At 36.5% G+C, this 26281-nt stretch overlaps 2 protein-coding genes across 4 annotated transcripts in view; one reads left to right on the top strand and one right to left on the bottom strand.

Moving 5' to 3' along the window:
* Window positions 1–9096, bottom strand: part of SCRN3 (secernin 3) — a 28232-nt gene extending 19136 nt beyond the window's left edge. The window contains exons 1-5 of one of the 3 annotated variants that reach the window (XM_002920234.4): window positions 9038–9096; window positions 6933–7102; window positions 5185–5366; window positions 3954–4153; window positions 426–638 (exon numbers count right to left, since the gene is read on the bottom strand). In XM_002920234.4, the coding sequence (XP_002920280.1) occupies window positions 426–638; window positions 3954–4153; window positions 5185–5366; window positions 6933–7091 (754 nt within the window). In that variant the 5' untranslated portion in view covers window positions 7092–7102; window positions 9038–9096. Of the gene's footprint in view, window positions 1–425; window positions 639–3953; window positions 4154–5184; window positions 5367–6932; window positions 7103–8910 lie in introns of all 3 variants that reach the window. The other 2 variants (XM_011226213.3, XM_034654757.1) reach the window with 2 other exon arrangements.
* Window positions 9097–9115: 19 nt separating this feature from the next.
* Window positions 9116–26281, top strand: part of CIR1 (corepressor interacting with RBPJ, CIR1) — a 38397-nt gene continuing 21231 nt past the window's right edge. Inside the window, exons 1-7 of the mRNA XM_002920233.4 lie at window positions 9116–9286; window positions 14186–14280; window positions 18748–18821; window positions 19636–19646; window positions 19733–19797; window positions 20180–20228; window positions 21345–21462. Of these exons, the coding sequence (XP_002920279.1) occupies window positions 9215–9286; window positions 14186–14280; window positions 18748–18821; window positions 19636–19646; window positions 19733–19797; window positions 20180–20228; window positions 21345–21462 (484 nt within the window). The 5' untranslated portion in view covers window positions 9116–9214. The remainder of the gene's footprint in view (window positions 9287–14185; window positions 14281–18747; window positions 18822–19635; window positions 19647–19732; window positions 19798–20179; window positions 20229–21344; window positions 21463–26281) is intronic.

Raw genomic sequence — 26281 nt, 5'->3', positions numbered from 1 at the left:
TTGCATCTGCTCACTTTGTCTTCTCAACTAGTTCTAGATATAACTTTTTCAGTAAGAAAATAACCAATAAGAGTATTATCAAAAGACAAATTAAAGAAACCTGTTTCCATGTTCCAATAATTTCTGAGAAGAAAAATAATCCCAATTTTGTTTAAGACTATTAGTAAAAGCTGAAAAAAGGGGTCTGAGGATTGCGAATATATACTTGTCCTTCAAAAAAAATTATTATCCTCTCAGAATTATACAGCGCTACTACACTCATCTCAAGAGAAAAAAGCTTATAATATTGGTTTACAAAATATCAGTTTAATAAAACTGTATCTTTACTAAGAATAATTCCTTCAAAACCAGATTTTATCCTACGTACATTACACCCAGGCAAAATATAATCTTTCATTCTGATATTATTTCAATGATAAAATTACCTTTGTATTTATTCAGAAGCTTGTAGCCTTCACAGTATCTGCCTGGTGAAATCATCATCTTCGCTGTGTCAAGATAAGAGTATGTTGCAGCAAAATCAAACTCCTTTTTACCATCCCACCAACCTTTCTGCTTAGCATAGTTTCTCATGTCTGGATGTTCCCGATCAATCTTGGTTGTTATAGAAAGCTGATTAGAAATATTACGAACTCCCTCTATTTTCAAAGAAGAGGGGAAGGGAAAAGAAAAATTACATTTAACATGTTATATTTATTTGTACATTATGATTCTTAATCACTATTTATTTTTCTAAAGGTTTTATTTATTTATTTGACAGAGAGAGAGAGTGAGAGAGGGAACACAAGCTGGGGGAGTGGGAGCAGGAGAAGCAAGCTTCCCACTGAGCAGGGAGCCTGATGCGGGGCTCGATCCCAGGACCCTGGGATCATGACCTGAGCCGAAGGCAGACATTTAACGACTGAGCCACCCAGGCGCCCCCTTAATCACTATTTAAATGAGAATATAGACTTCTGAATTTTGTACTGTGTACATGTCATCTATTACATACTCAAAAAGATAAATAGGGATGCTTGGGTGGATTGGTCAGGTAAGTGTCTGACCCTTCATTTCAGCTCAGGTCATGCTCTTGGGATCATGAGACTGAGACCTGCATCGGGCTTCATGCTGGGTGTGGAACCTGCTTAAGATTCTCTTTCTCCCTCTCCCTCTGTCCCTTCTACCTGTCCCTGCCCCACTTGTGCTCTCCCTCCCCCCCAAAAAAGATAAATGAATTACTTTTTTTAATTAAACTTTTTTAACTTTTTATTTTGAGATAATTGTAGATTCACATACAGTTGTTAGAAGTAATACAGAGATACTGTGTACCCATTACACAGTTTCCCCCAATGGTAAAATATGGTATAATAGCACAGCTAAACTATTGGTGTTGGTACAGTCAAGATACAGAGTATTTCCATCTCCACAAAGATCACTCACATTGCCCTCCTATGGCCACACCCACTTACCTACCCCCATTAACCTCTCATTAGCCCCAGGCAACCACTAGTCTGTTACCCATATCTATTACTGTCATTTCAAGAATACTATACAAATAAAATCATATGGCATATAACCTTTTTTCTTTTTTCACTTGATATCATTCTCTAAAGATTCATCCAGGTTATTACATATATCAATAGTTCATTTCTTTTTATTGCTGAGTATTATTCCATAGAATGTACCAGTTTGTTTAACCATTCACAAGTTAAAGGACATCTGGGTTGTTTCTAGTTTTTGGCTATCATGGAGAAAGCTGCTATAAATATTTGTATATAGGTTCTTGTGTGAATGTAAGCTCCTGGGATAAATGCACAAGATTGCAATTGCTAGGTGGTATGGTAGTTGTATATTTAGTTTTTTTCTAAACTGCCAAACTGGGGCACCTGTGTGGCTCAGTCGTTAAGTGTCTGCCTTTGGCTCAGGGTGTGATCCCGACGTTCTGGGATCAAGCCCCACATCAGGCTCCTCTGCTGGGAGCCTGCCTCTTCCTCTCCCACTCCCCCTTCTTGTGTTCCCTCTCTCACTGGCTGTCTCTCTCTCTCTCTGTCAAATAAATAAATAAAATCTTTAAAAAAATAAATAAAATAATAAATAAATAAATAAACTGCCAAACTGTTTTCCAGAGTAGCTATACATTCTTACCAGCAATGATTAAGTGGTCCATTTTCCACCTTCTCACCAGTGTTTAGTAGAATCGTTTAAAAATTTTTAACTATTCTGATGTAAGTAGAGATACCTCATTGTGGCTTTAGTTCGCATTTCCCTAATAGCTAATGATATTGAACATTCATGTGCTTTTTTGACATCCGTATATCCCTTTAGGTGAAATGTCTCTTCCTGTCTTTTGCCTATTTTTCTAGTTGGATTGTCTTTTTACTGTTGAGTTTTGAGATTTCTTTATATATTTTTTATATACTAGTCTTCTGTAGAAATTACTTTTTTAAAATTAGTCATAAATAAGTTTAGAACAGAAATATAAGACTCCCAAAAATATCATGGCACTAAGTTATAACAAAATTTTCAACTAAAATACAAAACAGAAGAATAAAAACCAGTTCTAAAGAGACCAAATGAATGAAATAAATCATAAAAAATAAAAATTGGTAATGTTTTAAAACCAAATTAGAATAACAGTTTGTTAAGTAGAAATCAATTCAATTACTCTAACAAAGTGATACTTGGGATATTCTCACTACAAAAACTAGAATAAAGTCATGATAGAATCAAACAGGGAAGAGTTTTCCATCCAATAGATAATTAACTAAAATTTAATTATGTAATTCTTGGGCTCATTTAGTAATAGGAAGAGAAACCAGTAGGCAAAGTTAATCTACAACTGGATAATTACACTCAATGACGGTATTCATTTTGAATAGCTAGGTAGGGCTATCTTTCTCAACAGAATACATTTATTCATTTCTCTCTTGCATTTAGCACACTTAATAAAATAAAGAGTGCTAGTGGTACAATCAGGCCAATTAGAAAATAAGAAAACAGTCTAAATTCAATTTTATGTATTAGGCAAAATAAAAACAGGTAAAATATAAAATAAAATGTCATCAAAACAACTGGCAATGACTTATTTTGAAAAATAACATCCAAATCCTCCAAAGCTCAAGGCTACCTTCATGAAGACTTTCCGAATTTCTCCAGCCCACAATGACTTTTCCTTTCTCTGAATGTTCACAGCGTCTATGCACCATTTAATATTTTCACATGTGCAAATTATCTCCTCTCTAAAACTAGGAGATCCAGGAGGTAAGTACATAAAAAGTACATGATCATGCTTGAGTATGAGGCTGTACTCTTATGAAAGACTATTGAACTGAGAGTCAGGATGGAAAGATTTAAATTCTACATCTTTCAATCACTGCCTCAAGTAAATCACTTCACATCTCCGGATTTCCTCATTTGAAGAATGAAAGGAATATATGGTCACAAAGAAACCATGAAAAAAAATGCAAAGCATCCTAAAACAATAAAATTGTGTTATTTTACTCAATGTTTATGCTTTACTATTGCATCAACATATTCTTTTCAGCCACTAACTGACAGATACCAATCCCCAGCAGCACTCCCCTTTCCTCACCTCCATAACCACATGCAATAAATTAAAATTTTTGAGTTCAGCCCAAAGTTAAAAGAGGAAGAAATGGCAAAGGATTATTAAGAAGTGGAAAAGTACTAAAACAGCCAAGAAATGTAGCACAGAAAATATATACAGGTTATATAAAATTAATATCATATGAAAAAGAGAGACCACCACCTTTTTCTTTTTTTCAGAGAAGCTCTTTGTAGTGCTCTTTCACTGTTAACATTCTTTCAAATTTTTTCATTTCCCCCACAGTTCAACCCTTCATTGCACTGGATTATAAATCTTGAGAAACAATTAAATGCAATGGCTGCAGCTAAGGGGGTTATTTTATTAATTATAAGGCAAATAAAAAAAAATCAGGAAAAGTTGTCCATACCTTGTACTTTTTCTGCAGCCCAGTACTTCCCTGCAGTCTCCAGAATCCAGGCTTCATTCCTATCAGCTATCAGGAAACTATTGTGATAGCTAAATACCATCCTACCCTCTGAACAATTTCCACCCTGGCCATATTTTTCTAATAGATCAACAATGACATTGAGGGCTTTTTCAGCTGTATCAGCTCTTTCAAGGCCAAGTCTAAAATAAAAACATAAAAGTTTTCAAATTAAAATAAATTTCCATCATTTCTCTTAAATAATTTCATGCACATGAGATTTTTTGTTTATATTCAAAGTAAAACTTCTTTCAAGTTAACGGATAAACTGAGATCCAACTTCTAAGCCATTTCTTCTGAAGTCAGTTTGGAATCATGAAAACAAAGTCTTGGGAATCACAGATCAATGTTCAAATTCCAACTTGGCAATTTATTGGCAAGCTGCTTTATCTCAGTATCTCATCTATAAAATGAGGATAGTAATATACAGCCCATGAAGTTACTGTGAGAATTAAGGTCTGATAAAATATATTAGATACTTTACATAATTCACATAAATGAATCATAATTTTCAACTCCTTCCCTTCTCCCAATTAATGATCTTTGAGTCTGCAAATTACATGCCAGAATAAGCATACTTTGGAAATACTGCAGGTTCGGTTCCAGACCACTGGAATAAAACGAATATCGCAAAAAGCGAGTCAAATGAATTTTTTGGTTCCCCAGTGCATATAAAAGTTATGTTTACACTATACTACAGTCTACTAAGTATGCAACAGCATTATGTCTAAAAAACAATAACATATCTTAATTTAAAAATTAATTTAAAAAGACTTCATTGCTAAAAAATGCTAACCGTTATCTGAGCTTTCAGCAAGTTATAATCACTAATCACAGAACACCATAATAAATATACTAATAATAAAAAGTTTGAAATATTGTGAGAATTACCAAAATGTGACATAGAGACACTAAGTGAGCAAATGCTGTTGGAAAAATGGTGCCGATAAACTTGCCTGACATAACATTGCCACAAACTTTCAATTTGTAAAAACTGCAATATCTGTGAAGTGCAATAAGGCAAAGCATAAGATGAGGTATGTCTGTACTCTGAAGCATTTTAACACAAGCTATAAAGTATCAAGGTCCAAAATATGGGAAAAATAGGAAAATAAAACTTTTGAGAGTTTTAGACAAGTTCTATACTGGAAAAAATATATAATTAAAAAATAACCTGACAAGGTCCATGCCCAGTAGTGCCTCTTCATCACAAACTTCTTCTCTTCCCCATACAGCTTCATTTCCAATGCAAACTCCGTGCTCGTTGGCTCCCATTTCTGCCCCCCATAACCAAGCTGGGCGACTAAGGACAACAGCATATGTTTCAGGAACTTGATCAATTTCTATATAAGTACACTGTAAAGAAAGTCATAGCAACAACCATAAAACCAAAAAAGAAAAAGTTATCAAGTTTCAGAATCTTACAATTCAATCAGAAGACATGCTCACTATGAAATAAAGTATAACTAACTTAACATTTTCAATAATAAAGTTACTACCCTTAAAACATATTCAGAATTGACCCTAAAGCTTTTACTCATTCAAATATTTATCAAGCATCTCTTATTACAAAGACTCTGCTAAGAGATATATTAGTTATAAAGATGAATCAGATACAGATCTTGCTTTCCAAAAACTAAGACTTGTACACTAAAGAAAACACAATAAAACGTAAAGTATAAGGGCCATTAAGAAAAGTAAAAATGAGGTGCTAACGTAAGCTCAGGAGAGAGATGGTTTCTAGTTGTGAAATCTTGAAACATTTTGTAGAGGAAGATGTATTCAGTTGAAACTTAAAGGGAGTGGATCTCAATCTCAATGTCCATTATTTCTTAATTAGTGACATATGTCCCATATGGTAGCTCTTATGTACAAGAGAATTTCTACAGAAGCATATGTAACATGTGGAAGTCACCCATCTGGTATGTCTACCATAGTGAAAAGAATAAGAACCACTGGTTTACAGAATAGGAGAAATTTAAACATAAAGAGAGAAAGTGGAAATGGATCAAATAAATAGTCTCAGCAAAAGGGAAAAAAGGCCTATATACAGAAAACATCTAATATTTAATATATTTTAGTATTGGAATATCAATAAAATGAAATCTAAAAATGCATAACAATAATAAAAGCATAATGTGAAACTTTTACTTTAAGTTCCATAGTGAATGTATTTTTAATAAAAATTTTTAAAGGATCTTTTAATGTGTATACTACCAAATGACTGCATAAAATGCATGTTTATAGTGTTATCACAGGGCCCCATAAGGCTTTTTTGGTGATAAAAAGTGTTATTTCCAGAAGACTGGAATGACTTTCTCTATTCTACACCGATCAGANGGTGATAAAAACTGTTATTTCCAGAGACTGGAATGACTTTCTCTATTCTACACCGATCAGAATACTTTCTGCCCATCAAACTAGAGCTGAAACCCCAGCTCCTGCTAAAGACTTCCTTGATCTCTAGAATTAATTGCTCTTTCTCCACTGTTGTCACACAACTTGTTGCTCGCTCTTAAATGTAGCATTTAAACCACCCTACTTTATAACAGGGTTAGTTACCTATGTTACATACATCCTATTCCTCTACTAGACTCTAAGCTCCTGGAAGACAAAACTGGTCTTGACAGCAGGCTTTAAATCCTTGCCCTATTTGACATGCTCGTGTATGATAAACATTCAAATATTTTATCAAAGAATTAACAACTATTTTTATTGTTATTTCAGCTTCCTCCAAATCATTGAAATAAAAGCCCAGAAATCTAGTTCTGACTCAAATTATTTTTCAAATTTAAATCCTTGAATTTTTAACTTCTATAGTCCCTGCCAAATAGCTAGCTCGTGATTTAAAAAACAAAAAACAAAAAACCTGTTTATATTTTTAAAGAAAACCATTGCCAGCAAAACATGTACTTCACCTACCTGAAGATGTTCTCTCGGGTTATCGTGAACCGCAGCAGGAAAATAAACTACCTCCTGTACTTCATTGCACAATCTATCTGAATTTTTTCCAAAAATAATTCTGTTACCAACAGTTGCTGGAGGTAATGCCACAAAAGTATCACAGGAACAAGGTTCCATTTTTTAAAAAACTAAAAAACATATAGAAGATGCAAAATAAAAGGAGAAAAACATTTTTAGTATACACAAAACAAAGAAACTTGATGACCAAGGGATGTTATTGCCATACCTAATAAAGGGTGCTCCTTAAAGTTTTAAACTTTATACTGTACTACAAAAATCAGTAAGACTTGGGAATGAATCTTGTACTACAAGAAGCAGTAAGAAAATAGCAATGACCAGTACCATCTTCTAGTCTGTAGGTCAAATTTATCCTCTAAGATCTTCCTCTCCTGAAGTCTTCCCTGAATCTCCTTTCATTTCACTATTTCCATATTTGGGAACCCCTGCACTTAACTCTATTGCTATGAAGACCGTATCTGTGTACACATATGAGTTTCCATATTTGTGTACATATACGAGTCTCCTTCTGGACAGTAAGATCCTTGAGGGCTGGAAATATGCTTTATTAATCTTTGTATTCTCATCACCTGAACTTATGAAAAGTCCCAGTATTTCCTCAAACAAGAAGAATAACACAGATTATAATACTGAGAAGACTTAAATTTTAAAAGACTCACAGAATCAAATACAAAATCATGTCAATAAAATTCCAAATTGTTGATATTTCCAGGAAGAAGTTCACATATATAACTTGTAAATCCTGTTTGTAGAATTTAGTATCAAGATTGTGTCTTCATTTGTAATTTGGAAATTCTTAAATCCTCAATTTTCATAGAACATATTTGCTTCCAGAATGGACATACTGTTTTAGAATTTCCTGCTTTCCTTTATTTTATAATGACCAAACCTTAGAATGGCTTTACACAAACAGATGCTTGCAATTTAAAAACGAAATGTAAATCTAATAAATGTTTCATTCAAAAAACAAAATGACTCAAGTAAGAAAGAAACACCTTTAGAAAGAAACTCCTAAGACTTTTCTCTTTTCCTCAGTTATGGATAGTTCCTCAGTTATATCATAGTTGCTGTTCTTCTCTGTGAGAATTTCAACCTTTACGTCCTGGATCGCCTTCTCTTTGTGTTCCAAAGTTACTTCTACCACTGCGTAACCTTGGCAGTCTATTTAATCTCTATCTAAGCCTTCTGCCCTGTCGGTAAATATCTCAGATGGCTGTTATTAGAATTTAATAAGACAATGTGTAAAACTTTTTGCATAGTGCATGAAACATATCAGACACGCAAAAGAAAGCTGTTATAGTTATTATTGGATAGAAGAGTAAACTTCTCACAAAAGGTTTATTCTTGTTATCACACCCACTGCCTCCCTGAGAGAGGACTTGGTTGGTGGATCCCTTAACAGCAGTAGCAGCCACGTCCACCGAAAACCCTGGAGTCTCAAGGGCCGTCAAGCTGTATTGGATGATCTGCGCTAACTGCGGTCATCCGAGAAGCTAAGGAAACATGCCACCTAGTTAGGAAAACACCTAGCCCATTTAGAATGGAAATGTTCGAGAGCCTTTACGAACTCCTAGTACACATTCATCATTCAACAAAGGTTTATGAACATCTGAGCCAGACACCGTAGAGCCGGTAACAAAATAGAATCCTCACTCTTGTGAAGTTGGCATTCTATTTTACGTGCTTTAGTTCGCCAAGAGTTTTCAGAAACATCACATCGTTTGATCCGTACTAACATACTATACAGTTTGGGCGAGAATTACTATTTTCACAAGGCAGACGAGAAAATCGGTGCGGAAAACTTTACGTAACTTGAGTCAGAGTCCACAGAATAAAAGGCTCGAACTCCCAACACCCCTTCCCACCCAGCACACACTCCACACCGCAGCTGGCGGCACTCAGCCCGCAGCCGGCTCACCTCAGACCCCGGGCCCCTCCCGCAGCCCCTCTGTCCCGCCCGCGCAGCACCTCGCGGCTTCCCGCTTCGCAAGTCCACTACGCACGTCACTCCCCCGTTCACGCCCCTCCCCCGGCCTAGGACCTACCCTCAAAGGAAAGGGGAAGGGCGTGCTGGGGTAGGCGGAGGCGACAATTGCCGGAAGCTGTCACCTTTGACCGCGGAAGTTCCCGCTGCCTCTGGCGGCGCAGTTCCGGTTAGGCGGCAGTGTTTGTTTACGTTGTTCACGGGTCCGGCGGCTGCTTTCCCCACCTTAGGCTTTAAAATGGGGAAATCTTTCGCCAATTTCATGTGCAAGAAGGACTTTCATCCGGCCTCCAAGTCCAATATCAAAAAAGTAAGTAGGGAAGCCGGGGAGGGTTCTGGCCCTTGGCGTCCGGGTTCCCAGGGGCTGCTGGAGGTGAAAGTGGTGGTGTCTCTGGGATTCTTGGGACAGTCGCCCCTTCCCCAGGCCTAAAACCCTGGTCTTCTCGCCCTTTCTTCTTTGTTGAGAAACTCGCTGACAAAGCTGGCCCTCGACGCCAAATCTACATCAGCCAGCCTTCGTCTACTCAGTCGGCTTTTCAACTAGAATGTAAATCTGTAAGATTGGAAGTCTGATCATAGGGTTCCTCGTTACTTCCTCAGCTGATTCTGGTTTTGTCTTTTCGGATCCCAGGGATCGTGGCTTCTGAACTCTGCCATCCTGTCCAAAGGTGATTCCCTGTTTATTTAAGATAGATCTTAAAAGGGAAATAAAGTCACCTCTGGCTTCCTCTTTTTAAATCCCACCCGATGATGTAGCGTCTGTCTGATGACCTCTTTGAAGTTTGGCTGTTTATTTTACTTAATATTTTTTTAATTGAAGTATACACAATGTTATATTAGGTTCAGATATACAACGACATTTGGCTTTATTTATGTATTTGCTTATATTTTTTAAAGTAATCTCTACACCCAGCGTGGGGCTAGAACTCGCGACCCCCGAGATGAGGCGTCGAATGCTCGGCGGCTGAGCCAGCCAGGAGCTACAGTTTGGCTTTTCTTAAATAATAATATTTTTTATTATGTTAGTCACCATACAGTACATCCCTAGTTTTTGATGTAAAGTTCCATGATTCATTACTTGCGTATAACACCCAATGCACCATGCAATACGTGCCCTCCTTAATACCCCCCACCTCCTTCCCCTCTGAAGCCCTCAGTTTGGCTGTTTAAAGAATCAGTTACATGTCTCCTTGGTGCAGTACAGAAAAACCGTGCTGAATAGTATGGCAGTGGAAAGCAAGAGTGGTGAAGTAGGAAAAGTCTGACCTTGGAATCACACCTGGATTCTAGTTATTTCAGCCCACTTTTAGCCCTGAGAACTTACACAAGTATTTAATATCCCTTATCCTGTCTCCTAATCTGTAAATTTAAAATGACCAGGATCAATTACCTAGACTTGAGAAATTGTTATGAGGACTAAATAAGATGGTACAGATAAAGGTTTTGAAACAAAGTACCACCTAGCGTTGGGGGACCACATAGAGGGATTTCTCAACAAAATTTTAATTGCCCCTACACGCAAACTTATTTTTAATTTGCTCCTATAATACATGTGTTACCCGAGCGTCATCCTTGGCCTGTGCCTTACTTTATATGCTTTTCCCCGACATCACATCCAATTTCATAGTTTTAACTACTCCCTCTTTACTCCTGACTCTTGAATCTACATTCTCAGTTTTCTCCCCCTGGCTCAAGGCACCTCAAGACAGCTATATACTAAACGGTATCATCCTGGTATGTTACAGGCATCTCAAACTCAACATATCTGAAATGGATATATCTTTCATCCTAAACCTGCTTTTCTTTTTATACTTCCTATCTTGTATTAGTAGGAAGTAGAGGTAGTAACACAATCCTTCATCCTGACCCCCAAGCCAGAAATTCAGGATTCATCTCTTTTCCATCACCCCTTTATCTAGGTAGCTAATAAATTCTATTTTATCTTACCTTCCAAATATTTCTGACTTCATCTCTCCTCTTTGTCACTACTGCCTGTTTCTTAGCTTAGACTGTCATCATCTTCCACCTAAACTGTTAAATTTCCTAGCAGGCTTTTTTTTTTTTTTTATTACTCCAGTCTTGACCCCTCTTGACCCCATTCTTTCTCTACATATCCATCAGAATAATATTTTTTTTAATTTGGCAGCATTATTGAGGTATAATTCACATACCATACAATCACCCACTTAAAGTGTACTATTGAGTGGTTTTTAGTATACTCTCGGATTTATGCAGTCACCACCACAAACAGTTTTAGAATGTTTTCATCACCTCCCCAAAAAACATGTATCTCTTAGTAGTCACTCTCCATTTGTCCTTAACCTTCCCCACTCCCCCTCCCTAGGTAACACTAACTTGCTTTCTGTTTCTGTAGGTTTGCCTGTTCTGGACATTTCCTATAAATGGAATCATGCAATTTGTGACCTTTTATGAATCCTTTCTTTTTCTTTGTATAATGCTTTAAAAGTTCATCCATGTTGTAGAATGTATTGGTATTGTATTCCTTTTTATTGCTGCATAATTCCATTGTATGGATATAGCACTATTTATCCATTTATCAGTTGATAAGTATTTGTGTTGTTTCCATAGAGTGGTTTTTTTAAAGCACAAATCTGATCTCTTTTGGCTCCTTATTAAAATACCATAGGATTAAGTCCTAGTTATCTGATTTCAGTTTATTTTTCCTCCTTCATCTCCTATTGCCTTTCTTCCTCAGATTTTATACTCCAGTAATATCAAACTACTTAGTTCCTATTTTACATGTTTGGGCTTTTGTCTGAGTTGTTCCCTCTGCAGGTAATATCTTACCCTGTTTTTCCCTTGGCAAAATTTTGATCCTCTTCAAAACCCTGCTTGACGTCTATGAAGTTACTTACGTCTGGCGTTATTTGTTGAAGCAGAGTTTATAATGGCAAAAGATTGGAAATTACATAAATGCCCATCAGTAGAGCAAGAGATTGGTTAAATAATGATGGGGGTAGCTCCACAGAATGATATTCAGCCCCTTCTCCCCCCCCCCAAAACAAAGAAAGCTTTTATTTACTTATCTAGAAATGATCTCCATGATATTCGGTTTTATTTTATGCATGTTCTGTGTGCCTATATGCAGTATATGTTACCATTTATGAAAAGAGTGAGAAAAGAATGTGTGTGTTTTCTATCATACATATATAGTTTTATGTATATATGTATTAGAACATCTTTGGAAACATATATAAGAAATTATAACCTTGACTACCTGCGAATATAGTTACTTAATTTAAAAATTAACCTCTAGGGGTGCCTGGGTGGCTCAGGCGGTTGAGTGTCTGACTCTTGGTTTCAGCTCAGGTCATGATTTCGGGGTTATGAGATCGAGCCTCCTATCAGGCTCTGCGCTCAGTGGGGAGTCTGCTTCAGATTCTCCCCCCCCGCCCCCTCTCCTCTCTCTAAAATAAATAAATAAATCTTTTAATAAATTAACTTCCAAAAACCAAAACTTGTTAGAAAGCCTTCCATTATAGCAGACTTCCTCCTGCCCTTTAATCACTGTCTTGTTCTGTTTATCTTGTGCATATTTCTGTTATCCAGATATCAAACTTTATTATTATCTACACAGTTCATTTTTCTTATGAAATATCTTGAACATACAGAAAAGCTATATGATTTTTTTATTACAGATTCTGAGCATTTTGAAGGCAAAAATGTGTTTTATTTTTATTCCAGTTCATGGTACTCAATATGTATTTAAGCTCTTGAACAGTTGAGACTAGTAAAATAACTTTGTAAAATCTAGAGCTTTAAATAAATGGTAGTTATTCTGTTAGAAATAATATGTTATTCATTTGAGTGTTATTATTAATGTGTTATTCTGTCAGGCAGTGACACCCTGCATGTCTTTGTTGCAGCTGTTTTCACTTTGAGCTACAGTGAAAATGCCAAAAGTGCTTTTTACTGCCTATCCCAAGTGTAGGGTTTTTTTGTACTGTAACATTCCATTGGTAAATATGAAGTCAATGGAGGAAACTTACACCAAAAGAAGTTTCTGGTTTCATTTCTCTTTTTGCTTTTATTTCCATATGAATTCTTCTTGTCCACATCTAAAACAGTGTCCCCTTAGAACCTTCCTATTTCGTCACTACTAAAATACTGGTAACTACCCCTGTTTTGCTTCTAAAATTGACTAATGGCAGTCTTGTCCCACACCCTCCTCCCCATATCTATCTGCCCCCACAGTTAATAATTACAATTTTATCAATGTAAGTATTTGTCCTCCAGTTTACCTTCTTAAAACTTAGCATATTTGGAGAGAGAGTTTTGACTTGCTGTTTACATTGAATGGTTGTCAAATACGGTATCCTTTACTCTAAAAGCAGTAGGAAGGCATTGATACCTTTTAAACCTTGAAGTAACCTAAGTATCCTCGTATGGGGGCGCCTGGGTAGCGCAGTCGTTAGGCGGCTGCCTTCGGCTCAGGGCGATCCTGGCATTCTGGGATGAGTCCCACATCGGGCTCCTCCACTGGGAGCCTGCTTCTTTCTCTCCCACTCCCCTGCTGTGTTCCCTCTCTCGCTGGCTGTCTCTCTGTCACATAAATAAGTAAAATCTTTAAAAAAAAAAAAAAAAGTATCCTCGTATAAATTGTATGGGCTTTTTACCTCCACCACTTTTATGATTTTGAGGATTTCACATAGGGACGCATTCAGCCTGTGGTTTGGTGCCGTTGAGCAACTCCAAAACATTTGATGCGTCTGTGTGTTATCTCGGTTTCCTCTCTTCCCTTTTTTCTACAACTACCTTTCAATTTCTTTTCTTTTTTTTTCTTTTCCTTATCCTCCATTTCTCCTCTTTTGGAGTGTCTGTGTTACCCATTGACATTTGTGGGCATTGCTTATTCCTACTGTGTTTTCTAGACTAGACATACTCCATCTAGAGAGATGGTCATTCTGTTCTCTGAGATAGCACAGAGACTCAGTGCAAGAAGCTATTATACCACAGGTGCTCAGAGTGGTTCTTAAGTTTGATAGTTTTGCCTGAAAGTTTAGCTATTTGAATGACTAGATTTAAGGACCTGTATCAAGGCACAAATCAGACTTTATAGCTGTTCTTTTGTGGTAATGTCATTATGGTCAAAATAGGTTATGTTGTAAACTATATATGATAGCATTTTGTATTTTATTATAAAAGAAAAGCAAACTTTCTCTTTAAATCTTATACTTCATTAATTTAGGTATGGATGGCAGAACAGAAAATATCATATGATAAGAAGAAACAAGAAGAATTAATGCAACAGTATCTTAAAGAACAAGAATCATATGATAATAGGTAAGAAATTCCACTGTGCTAGTGTTTTTATTTTTTTGTGTGGGGTTGGCTTTTTTTTAATTCAATTAATTAACATGTAATGTATTGATGGTTTCAGAGGTAGAGGTCAGTGATTCATCAGTCTTCTCTAATACCCAGTACTCATTACATCACGTGCTCTCTTTAATGTCCATCACCCAGTTACCCCATCCCTCTACTCGCCTCCCCTCCAGCAACCCTCAGTTTGTTTCCTGTGATTAAGTTTCTTATGGTTTGTCTTCCTCTCTGATTTCATCTTGTTTTATTCTTCCCTCTCTTCCCCTATGATCGTCTGTTTTGTTTAAATTCCATGTATCAGTGAGATCATATGGAAATTGTCTTTCTCTGATTGACTGACTTTGCTTATACGCTAGTGTTTTTAGAATAATCAATTGCATAAGAATGATCACTTACTAAATCATACATTAACTTTTTTGAATTGAATGCCACAATGATAGGATTCTATTTCGTATATACCCTCTCTACTCTCATATCTGTACATTGCCACTTTTTCCAACCTTCCCCATAATTCACATAAAACATGCATTGATATGACTCCATATACAGTTTATGAGCAAATCCCAACTTAGATAAAACTTGGAAAAACAGTTAAAGTCTACACTTGAACTACTGAGACTGCTTACAAAGCTATTTCTTTAGCATGCACTGAAATGAAGAGATGCTCAGGACACCTTCAAAATGTCTCTACTTGACCTGCATGCCACTGCTCTATTAATGGCAGGATCATAGCTAGAGTTCTTTATTGGTTTATTCCAGCACAGTACCTGCCCCTACATCTGTTGTCATTTTATGTTTATTTAAGCAAGTCTTTTTTTTTTTTTTAAAGATTTTATTTATTTATTTGACAGAGATAGAGACAGCCAGCGAGAGAGGGAACACAAGCAGGGGGAGTGGGAGAGGAAGAAGCAGNCCAGCAGAAGAGCCCAGTGTGGGGCTCGATCCCATAACACCGGGATCACGCCCTGAGCCGAAGGCAGACGCTCAACCGCTGTGCCACCCAGGCGCCCCTATTTAAGCAAGTCTTAACTCTGAAGCTGGTTGCTCTTGGTTAATCAAGCAAGTGAATAGTGGTGCTTTAGTTACATAGACCATACTTTCTTAAGCTCGTTTCTGTTTTTCATCAAAATATGGAACATAAGTACTACTAAACTGTTACTAAATATTCTCTTTAAAATATAGCATATCCAGAGTGAAATTATAGAAATAAAACTTTTAGTTCAATTAAGTATTTTTCTCACTAATTCTATTTAATCTGATTAACTTTTATTGAGTACCTGCTTTCATGCAAGACAATAAATAGCAGGCCTGTTTGTTATAGAGGCCTATAAAAGTGTGATACGTAGTTTGTCTCTGCCCTCAGGAATATTTAGTAAGGGATATGTACATCTAGTTCAAAGATGAATATAATAACTGATATATTAAAAACAATGTTTTAAAGACTATAGCATGCTAATGTAGGACAGAATAATTCCATTTGGGATAACAAGGTAAGACTTCATGAAAGAAGTGACATTTGAACTGAACTATGAAGAATGTTAAGGATTTAGGCCAGTGGTTCTCATCTGAAGGCCATTATTCCCCCCACACATACACACACCTCACCCCCTTGCCAGGAGACATGTGGCGCTGTTCAGACACGTTTTTGATTATCACAGGTCAGAGGTTGGATGCTACCAACAGCTAGGGAGTGGAGACTAGGGATGCTGCAAAACAACTTACATCCAAAAAAAAACAACCTACAATATGCAGGACAGCCTCACACAACAAAGAATGATCTGGTCCAAAATGTCAGTGGTACCACTGTTGAGAAACCCTGACTTACATATAGTAAAAGCTTATTAAAGATCACAGGAAGGTAGAGAGGGTGTTCAGGGAAGCAACCAATAGTTGAGTTAGGCTGATAAAGAGATAGTGGAAGTGGAAAAGTAGGTTTGCAACAGGTTGTACTGTTAATTCTTTTTTTTTTTTTTTAATTAAGTAGGCTCCACGCCCAACATGAGGCTTGAACTCAAGACCCTGAGATCAAGAGTCACACATTTTACCAACTGAGCCAGTCAGGCGCCCCCTGTTTATTCTTTATCTAAAAAAAGAGTTACTTTATTCTCTTTGTAATTAAATATTTGAAGCTATACAAATATCCTGTTTTTCCTTGAACTTTTGTTCGCTAATTTAGCGTTCACTGTTGGATATTGCCTGCATCAGTTATTACTGTGGTATTCTAATCTATTCTCATTCCCCCTACAATTTGAAAATTTGAATTCCTCTGGAAAGAAGAATTTTCCCTTTCGCTCATTTAGTTATTTATTTATTTATTTCTATCACTATGGACTCAGGGATATTTATTTAATAGTTTATAATCCAATACTATTGTTATTTATTTTGTTGCTCGGATTATTTCAATTTTGGCCTTTCACTGCTCTACCAGCTTAGCTCCTATATCCGGCCCCTGGTAACCACTGTTTTACTTTCTGTCTGTATGAATTTGCCTGTTATAGGTGCCTCCTGTAAGTAGAATCAAAATATTTCTCTCTCTGCATCTGACTGACTTCACTAGCACAGTGTGTTCGAGATTGATCCATATTATAGCATGTGTCAGAACTTTTTTCTTTTTATGGCTAAATAATATTCCATTGTATGTATTTTGTTTATCCATCCATCCATGTATGGACACTTGAGTTCTTTCTGCCTTTTGGCTATTGTGAGTAATGCTGCTATAAACATTGGCATGCAAATATCTGTTTGTTCAAGTCCCCACTTTCAGTCCCTTTAGGTATATACTTAGGAGTAGATTTGCTGGATCATATAGTAATTCTGTGTGTAGCTTTTAAAGAACCACCAAACTCTTCCATAGTAGCTGCACCATTTTACATTACTACCAGTAAGGAATTGAGCCTAACTCAACTATTGCATAAGGATTACATTTTCTCCATGTCCTTGCCAACGTTTATTATTTTCCTTTTTTTTTTTTTCCATAATAGCCATCCTAATTAGTATGAAGTGGTATGTCATGGTTTTAATTTATATTTCTCTGTGGCTTATATTTGTATTTCTCTAATAACTAGTGATATTGAGCTTTTCATGTGCTTGATTTTAACTTTTAAAATGGTGTTAATTTAAGATATAATCTATTAAAAATGAATGTTGGCTTTAAGTATATATATTTACAGTGTCTTGGAGCCATTACCGTAATCTAATATCAGAACATTTTATCATCTGAAAAAGAAATATTGTACCTGTTAGCAGTTACTTCCCATTCCCACACCCTGTCCCTTCTACCTCTCAACCCTAAGCAACCACTAATTCACTTTCTGTTTCTGTAGATTTGGCTATTCTGGACTTGGCATATAAATGGGATCATACATATAAATTGGCTTTTGTGACTGGCTTCTTTTACTTAGTATAATGTTTTTGAAGTTTATCTATTTTGTAGCATGTATCAGTAGTTCATTCCTTTTTGTTGCAAAATAATATTACATTGTATGGATATAGATCCTCTCATCCTTTCGCTCACCTGTTTTGTTTTTTTTTTTGCTCTCTTCCTTTTTTTTTTAAGTTCTTTATAAATTCCAGTGGAAATAAGAGAAGAATTATAATTATATAATATACCCTTTGTGATTGCCTTTTTCAAATATAAGAAGAAAGTCTATTCACGCTTTAGCTTTCATCTTTATAATCAGTACTTACTTGGATCTTATGAATTAAAACTTTAACTCAACCAGTCATTCAATTTATTGCAGAGCTTTTTTTTAAAAAAAATCACAGCATATCTCTCTAAACAGAACCCAAACTGGGAACTTTCAGTGTTAGAACTATAAAGAAAATGATCTTTGAGGTACAGCAGACACTGATTCCATCATAGTAATTAACCTGTTGTAGAATATCTTTAAACTATTCTCTCCTCTTTGGCCTCATCAAAGAATTTGATTCTCCTATTGACATTGACTCTTATTACAAGCATTAATTGGATTTGACTTTCTAAAGAAATTCCAGAGAGACTCATTTTTCCAAAACTGTTTGATCCCTCAGAATTAAGAAAAAATGTTGGCACTATTTAACTTAATTCCAAATTTGTGCTGGCATATAGGATTTCAAAGCTGTCATTATTTCCATAGCATTTCAAAGTTTAAGAAAAGCATGTGAGAGTGACCATGGCATTTTTTCCCCTTTTCTGTTGGAAAGGCAAAGCTCTCTCAGGTAATGAGAACGTCTCAGAAATTAAAACCAGTTACTATAGAGGCAGCACTGTTTGCATTTCCATTCATGTACTTCAGATGGTATCTAATCAGTGAAGTTAAGTTTTGGAGCTTCATCTCCAACAGCAATATTTTCTCTTAATTCCCTTAGGGTTTTGGGAGATGGGGAACAGTTAATTCTGTAATTTTTTCCTCCTATATAAAATTGTTAACTTTATTTATTGTTTTCATTTAGGTTGCTTATGGGAGATGAGCGTGTAAAGAATGGCCTTAATTTCATGTATGAGGCCCCACCAGGAGCTAAAAAAGGTACTTGCCTCATTTCCTTTTTTTTTTTTTAAGTCTTTGTTGTGTTTACAACTAAAGATTGAGAACTATTATAACAGACATTTTTTAATAGTTGTTCTTCATCTTTTGGGGCTCATGGGTAGCTCAGTTGTTTAAGTGTCCCAACTCTTGATTTTGTCCAGGTCATGATCTCAGGTACGTGAGACTGAGCCCTGTGTTGGGCTCTGCGCTCAGTGCAGAGTCTGCTTGGGATAATCTCTCCCTCTCCGTGCTTGCATTCTCTCTAAATAAATACATAATCCTTAAATACATACATACATACATAAAAGTTGCTCGTCATCTTTTAAAATTGCTATTATTCTGTAAAGATAATTTTAAAATACTGAATTCAGTACAGTAGAATAAATACTAAAAGTAATTATCTAATCTAGTAATATTTCATGACTTGACTTTTTTTAATGACTTGACGTTTGAGGAGGAAAAAATGTCCGCATCAACTGGAGTGCATTTATTCTTTTATAATTTGTGTATACATCTTTAGCCCTTCTTATTGAATATACTTATAGATAGCATAATATTCTGTCAATGAAAAATATAAAAGTTTAAAAACTAGGAATTAACGTGCTTATTGCATACTGTCTTGTTCAATATTGTAATTATCCTTTAGTGATTTGAATTTTATCTTGTGAAAGAAGAAAAAAAGAAACCAATAATTTCTTACAAGTTACAATTAAATACCATGACATCATAGTATGGTATATGATAGCAGACTTTAATGTTGAAGTTTTTAACTTAAGCTCTTTTTTTTCTCCCATATCTTTGATATGCAATCAAGAAAACAAAGAGGTAAAGTACTGTTTTCTGTGTTTGGATTTACTTGTCAATAGATTGTAATTTTATGGAAAAATTGAAAGACTTCTCTATGTTTTTAGAAAGAAGAAACAGAAGGAGAGACCGAATACAAATTTGAATGGCAGAAAGGAGCCCCCCGGGAAAAGTAAGAGCCAGTTTTCTTTTAAGATGAAATATGTATCACTAACTTTATCTAATATTCCATCTTGTGTTGCCTTTTCGTTCACTAGTGTAGGCAACTAATGTGAAAGGTATTTTACATGATTTGTTTTATACAGCTAATTTACTTGATCATAGACTTAATTTTATATAGTTTTCCATTTTTTTAAATCACAAATCATCAAACTGGACAGTTAATAATGAAGTGGTATTTGGAAATGCTAAATAGATTTCATAGTTCTGTATATTTATTGAAGTTACACATTTTATAATATATTTAGAACTATAAAACTATTTTCAGGATAACTGCTGTTCAGTTTATTAAATTGTTCTTAATTTTGTGTTTGTACATATTCTCTACTTAATAGATATGCCAAAGATGACATGAACATCAGAGATCAGCCTTTTGGTATTCAGGCAAGTGACCCATATTTTACTCTGTAAGAATAATTTTTATTTAATAAATAGTTCTTTATACTGTTGTCCAAAAGGTATATAAACTGAAAAGGGCTCTTTGGTTTTGATTTGTATTAGATCGTAAAAGGACCAGGGGAGAAAATGTTAAATGTAGTAGACTAATAAAATAGGAATCAGGACTCTCATGTCCATGTGGATTCCCTGTGCATATGCCTATTAAGTTTGATTTTCTCCTGTTTAAAAAAAAAAAGATAGGAATCAAAGCTTTGTACTGAGGGTTATAATGATAAGGGTCTCTTCAGTTTTCAGGAATCTGGAGAATTAGCTCAAGGTTAAGAAACGATGTAAAACTATTTGTTTAGAACCGGAACAAAGTGTCAACAGAAGGCCAGATTCTTGTCGGAAATAACATTTTTTGGAATCCTACCTTGCTTACTCATTTACATATTATCTGTGGCTACTTTCCTGCTACATTGGCAGAGTTGGAACAGAGATCTCTGGCCCATAAAGCCTAAAATATTTACTGTCTGGTACCTTACAGAAAAAGTTTGCCAACCCCTGATTAGGAAACCGAAACTTTAAAGGTTAACTTTTAAAAATTAGAGAATTTAAGACTAAGCCATGACATATTTCCTTTTTGGTATTTTACCATTTCTTTTTGAATGACATTTTTTATTGCCACCAAGTAACAGTCAAAAAGAAATAAGATTCAACTTAGCTTTTAGGCAGAATTTATAAAAGATTTTAGTATTTATGTTAAATTACCAAATAGTTACGGAGTCTTTTGCTGGAAATCTTTTAAAAAATGACAGTAATTTAGGGGCGCCTGGGTGGCACAGTTGTTAAGCGTCTGCCTTCGGTTTGGGGCGTGATCCCAGCGTTCTGGGATCGAGCCCCACATCATGCTCCTCCGCTGGGAGCCTGCTTCTTCCTCTCCCACTCCCCCTGCTTGTGTTCCCTCTCTCGCTGGTTGTCTCTGTCAAATAAATAAATAAAATCTTTTAAAAAAAAAAAAAAAGAAAGACAGTAATTTAACTTAAACTCTAACAAGGAGTAGGGATTTGAACTTAGATTTTTACTATCTTAATAACTAAAATAATGGTCACTATTTCTCAGGTTCGAAATGTGAGGTGCATTAAATGTCACAAATGGGGTCATGTCAACACAGATCGAGAATGTCCTCTGTTTGGTCTTTCTGGAATCAATGCAAGTTCAGTTCCCACTGATGGCTCAGGTAAGCACTAGACATGAATTATGTTTGTTTTAGAATTTGTATCAAGGACAAACAAGGAAAGATAACGTTTTTCTTTAATTTCTCTGGGTTTTGTTTTCCTTTGGTTTAGTTTTTTTGGACTAAGTCATGTACCCAAAATATGATCAATGGGAAACTCTGATAATATATTTTGATTTTGAAATGCTCTGTATTAGAATTTAATTTTTCTAGCCCAGGGCCCTATAAACTTGATTTTAAAGGTGAAAGATACGGATGCCTGAGTGGCTCCGTCAGTTAAGCGTCTGACTTCGGCTCAGGTCATGATCCCAAGGTCCTGGGTTCGAGCCCCGCATTGGGCGAGAGCCTGCATCTCCCTTCTCCCTCTGCCTGCTCCTCCACCTGCTTGTGCTCTCTCTCTCCCTCTTTCTCTCTGTCAAGTAAATAAATAAAATCTTTAAAAATGAAAAAAGTAAAAGATATATTGAGCATACTTCATCAGGTTGGTAACCAAAAAATAGAAGGAAGAAATGGTTATTTCTCATATTCATGTCCTCCAGAATTATAAATGTAGGCCAACTAGAAGACTCAGCAATTGCATCATTTTAGTTCAGACGTAAAATCAAAACTGAGTTTAAAAATATGTTAAATATGGGGGCGCCTGGGTGGCACAGTCGTTAAGCGTCTGCCTTCGGCTCAGGGCGTGATCCTGGCATTCTGGGATCGAGCCCCACATCAGGCTCCTCTGCTATGAGCCTGCTTCTTCCTCTCCNCTCTCCCACTCCCCCTGCTTGTGTTCCCTCTCTTGCGCTGTCTCTCTCTGTCAAATAAATAAATAAAATCTTTAAAAAAAAATGTTAAATATGTTAAAATTGAGTTTTACTTGAAAGTTATTTACCTTCATGACTATTATTGATGACTTAGAAAAATTGGTCTAATTTGGTTTGGATCATTTGAGTTCTCACGTGTTAAAGCTGAGAAGTTTTAAATTTATTAGTGACTTATTAGTATATTATTGAGACAGCCACACCAGGCCAACTGTAAGTCATAAATAATTATAAATAAAAATATCTTGCTTAACTCTGTAATCTAAACAAGTTACTTCACTTTTATGAGCTTCAACTTATCTGAAAATAAGGATGATAGTATAACTCACGAGATTTTTCAGCATTATTTAAGAAGCTAGAGAACCTTTTTTTTTTAAGGTTTTTTTTTTTTTAATTTATTTATTCGACAGAGATAGAGACAGCCAGCGAGAGAGGGAACACAAGCAGGGGGAGTGGGAGAGGAAGAAGCAGGCTCGTAGCGGAAGAGCCTGATGTGGGGCCCGATCCCATAACGTCGGGATCACGCCCTGAGCCGAAGGCAGACGCTTAACCGCTGTGCCACTCAGGCGCCCCTAGAGAACCTTTTTTAAAAAGAAATCGTACATGAAACCCCAGTATATAGAACATGTATTAAGGCAGAGCTGCTCACTGAAGCAAATGCCCTGGGCGAGAAGGCCTGTGTCTGCAGTTTACCCGCCCTCTGATGCACCTTTCTGGACTCCCTGTGGCTTTCACTAGGGTTTACCGTCAGTCAGCATATGACCTTCAGCCTCTATTCTCCTACAAGAAATCCTGCTTGCTTCCAGCAAGCCAGAGGCAGGCTTTAGGATTCAGAATGCCAGTGCCCTTATTAAGAGCTTAGGAATTTGATCCTTGATATGTCAAGTTTGACTCTGGTTTTTGTTTTGTTTTGTTTTCGTGGGGTTTTTTGTTTTTTAAAGTAAGCTCCATGCCCAGTGTGGAGCCCAGTGCAAGGTTTGAATTCTCGACCCTGAGATCAAGATCTGAGCTGAGACCAAGAGTTGGAGGCTTAACCGACTGAGCCACCAAGGAGCCCCTTGACACTGTTTCTTTTATGGTGTTATGGTTGTTAGAATGGGTAGAGAAGTACACAGACAGAATATTACTATTGATTTTTTTTTTAAATTCTTACTGCTCTAAAGAAGATTTAGAAACCACATTTTACCTAGAGGGAAACTATTTGCTCAGTGGTGAGAGAATGTTGGTACTGACCTTGGTCTGGCAATCTCTAACAAAAGAACGTCCCACTGATTCCACAGTGCAGGTACTCTTAAAACCCACATACTGATGTTCCCTCCTCCCCTGCCCCCACTCACCTGGTGAAAGAAGAGAGAGGTCCCAAAAGAAATAAAGCCCCGAAGAACTTGGGGGTTGACTAGGTCATATATGAAGAACCCGTTGGGTCAAATATTTCTGACCACTAATTTTAGTAGTCCTAGAATCTGGTGTTATATCTGAAAGGTATATGTGTTTTCTGGAAGGGGTTGCATCTTTCTCATTTTTCCTTCATTCCAGTGTTACAACTCTATGACTCCTGTATTAGCTAGGGGCAGGAAGTGGTAATGGCTGTCTTTGTTCCCCAGCTTCATCTTACTTTGATCCTGCTTCTGAGAGAATGAGTAGGATAGATTCCAGACTTAGCCTTTTATTTAGTAATCAATAGACCTGCTTTGTCTTGATTCTATATTAGAAAGTCTATAACAACAACCAAAAGAACTTGTGCTATTAATCTGTTTTTGAGAGTATTGGAAATGGTGAGGGGTACCTGGGTGGCTCAGTCGGTTAAGTGTCTGCCTTTGGCTCAGGTCATGGTCCTAGGGTCCAGGGATCAAGTTCCACATCGGGCTCCTTGCTCAGTGGGGAGCCTGCTTCTCCATCTGCCTGCTCTGCCTGCCCCTCCCACTGCTTGTGCTCTCTCTGTCTCTCTGACAAATAAATAAATAAAGTCTTAAAAAAAAAAAAAAGTATTGGAAATGGTGAATTCAGATACAACAGAGCTGGTTATTATGTCTTCTCCACCATCCATTTACATTCATAAACTTAAAAGTAATCATTTTATACGAAATTTTTGGAGCCCACTTATGGTGGGGTTATACTGTAGTACTGTTCTTCAATGAAGTGAACTTTTTCAAAATAAAGTGAACCAAATAGAAAAATGCTCTTTTTTTTGGCTCCTGGTAAGTCTTAACATATTTTTAACCAAGCTTGAGATGTCTACAAATTAGTGACTGTTTCTCCGTTATCTAAATGAATTGAGCAGTGGGGTGGTAGAGGGTAAAAAAAGTATTAACTTTATTGAAATACTATAGCCGATATCCCTAATATATAAAATGTTCTTTCAAGTCAACACGAAAAAGATGAACATACAAACGCAAAGGAGCAAAAGACATAAATATAGGTGGCTTAGAAAAGGGGGATTCCAAATGTCCATTAAACCTATGAGGACATTTTCAACAGCATTAGTAACCAAAGAAATAGGGGTGCCTGGGTGGCTCAGTCAGTTAAGCATCTGCCTTTGGCTCAGGTCGTGATCTCAGGGTTCTGGGATCAAGCGCCATGTCAGGCTCCCTGCTCAGTCAGCAGGGCCTGCTTCTCCCTCTGCTGCTCCCCCTGCTTGTGCTCTCTCTGTGTCTCTCTCTCTCTCTCTCTCTCTTCTCTGTCAGATAAATAAAATCTTAAAAAAAAAATAATAACCAAAGAAATGAAACTAAAATAATATGTTATCTTTTTGCTACCAAATTTGGTAAAGGTTTAAAAGAAGTATACATCCAGGGGCGCCTGGGTGGCTCAGTCGTTAAGGGTCTGCCTTCGGCTCAGAGCGTGATCCCAGGGTCCTGGGGATCAGGCTCCCTGCATCAGGCTCCCTCCTCTGCTAGGAAGTCTGCTTCTTCCTCTCTCACTCCCCCTGCTTGTGTTCCCTCTCTCACTGGCTCTCTCTCTCTCTGTGTCAAATAAATGAATAAAATCTTAAAAAAAAAAAAAAAAATCCAGTGTTGAAGCAAGTGTGGTAAAATTAAGATTTTAATCTATTGTTGATAAATTGGAGTACCTTTTTATTTTTTTATTTTATTTTTTTTATAATTTTTATTTTGTTATATTAGTCACCCCAGTTTTTGATGCAGTGTTCCATGATTGGAATACCTTTTTAAAAAGCCATTTGATCATATGTATCAAAAGTCTTAAAAACATTCATACCCTTTTACCTAGAAATTCACCTTCCAGGAATTTATAAGAAAGTGATAAGGGGGGGGCTCCTGGGTGGCTCAGTTGGTTAAGCATCTGGCTTGTGATTTCGGTTTTGGTCATGATCTCAGGGTTGTGAGGTTGAGCCCTGCATGTACTGGGCTCTGCACTCAGCGGGGAGTCCGCTTGAGATTCCCTCTCTCTGTCTCTCTCTCTCTCTCTCTCCCTCCCCCTCCCTTTGCGCCTCCCCAGTCCCCATGCTCTCTCTTAAAAAAAAAATTTTTTTTTTTCGTTGAAGACAGATATTGGCTCCCAAGCCCCTATCAAATCAGAGTTCTGAGAGGAGTCTGAGATTCTCACCCCTAGAGGATGGTCATGATCTGTAAATTTGGGAAAACAGGTTCAGGCAAAAATGACGCCAAAGAATATCCTGTGTGGTGTGGTGTATATTGTTTTTGGAATATACAGTGGAGAAGAAAGTAGAGTGGAGAAGGAAAGGTGGTAATGTGATGAAAATCCTTTTTTTTTTTTAAATTTTAAGGGAAATGTTCATTTCAGCATGATTTCTAATTTTTCACTCTTATAAACTAAATATCCAGTACTAGGGGAATGGTGAAATAAACTGATATATTTAGTGAATTAAGGAATACTAATTGAATCTATATTATGGTTTTGATAATATAAAACTACACGCATATACATTGGGACTGGAAGGAAACATGGAAGGATGAAAATAGTTTAGTAATTTGATGTAATTACAAGTGACTTTCATTTACTTTTATGTTAAAATGTGTGATTAAAATTGGGAAAGA

Source organism: Ailuropoda melanoleuca, chromosome 2 (assembly GCF_002007445.2).
Source record: "Ailuropoda melanoleuca isolate Jingjing chromosome 2, ASM200744v2, whole genome shotgun sequence".
NCBI lineage: Eukaryota > Metazoa > Chordata > Mammalia > Carnivora > Ursidae > Ailuropoda > Ailuropoda melanoleuca.
This window is presented reverse-complemented; position numbering and strand designations above follow the sequence as displayed.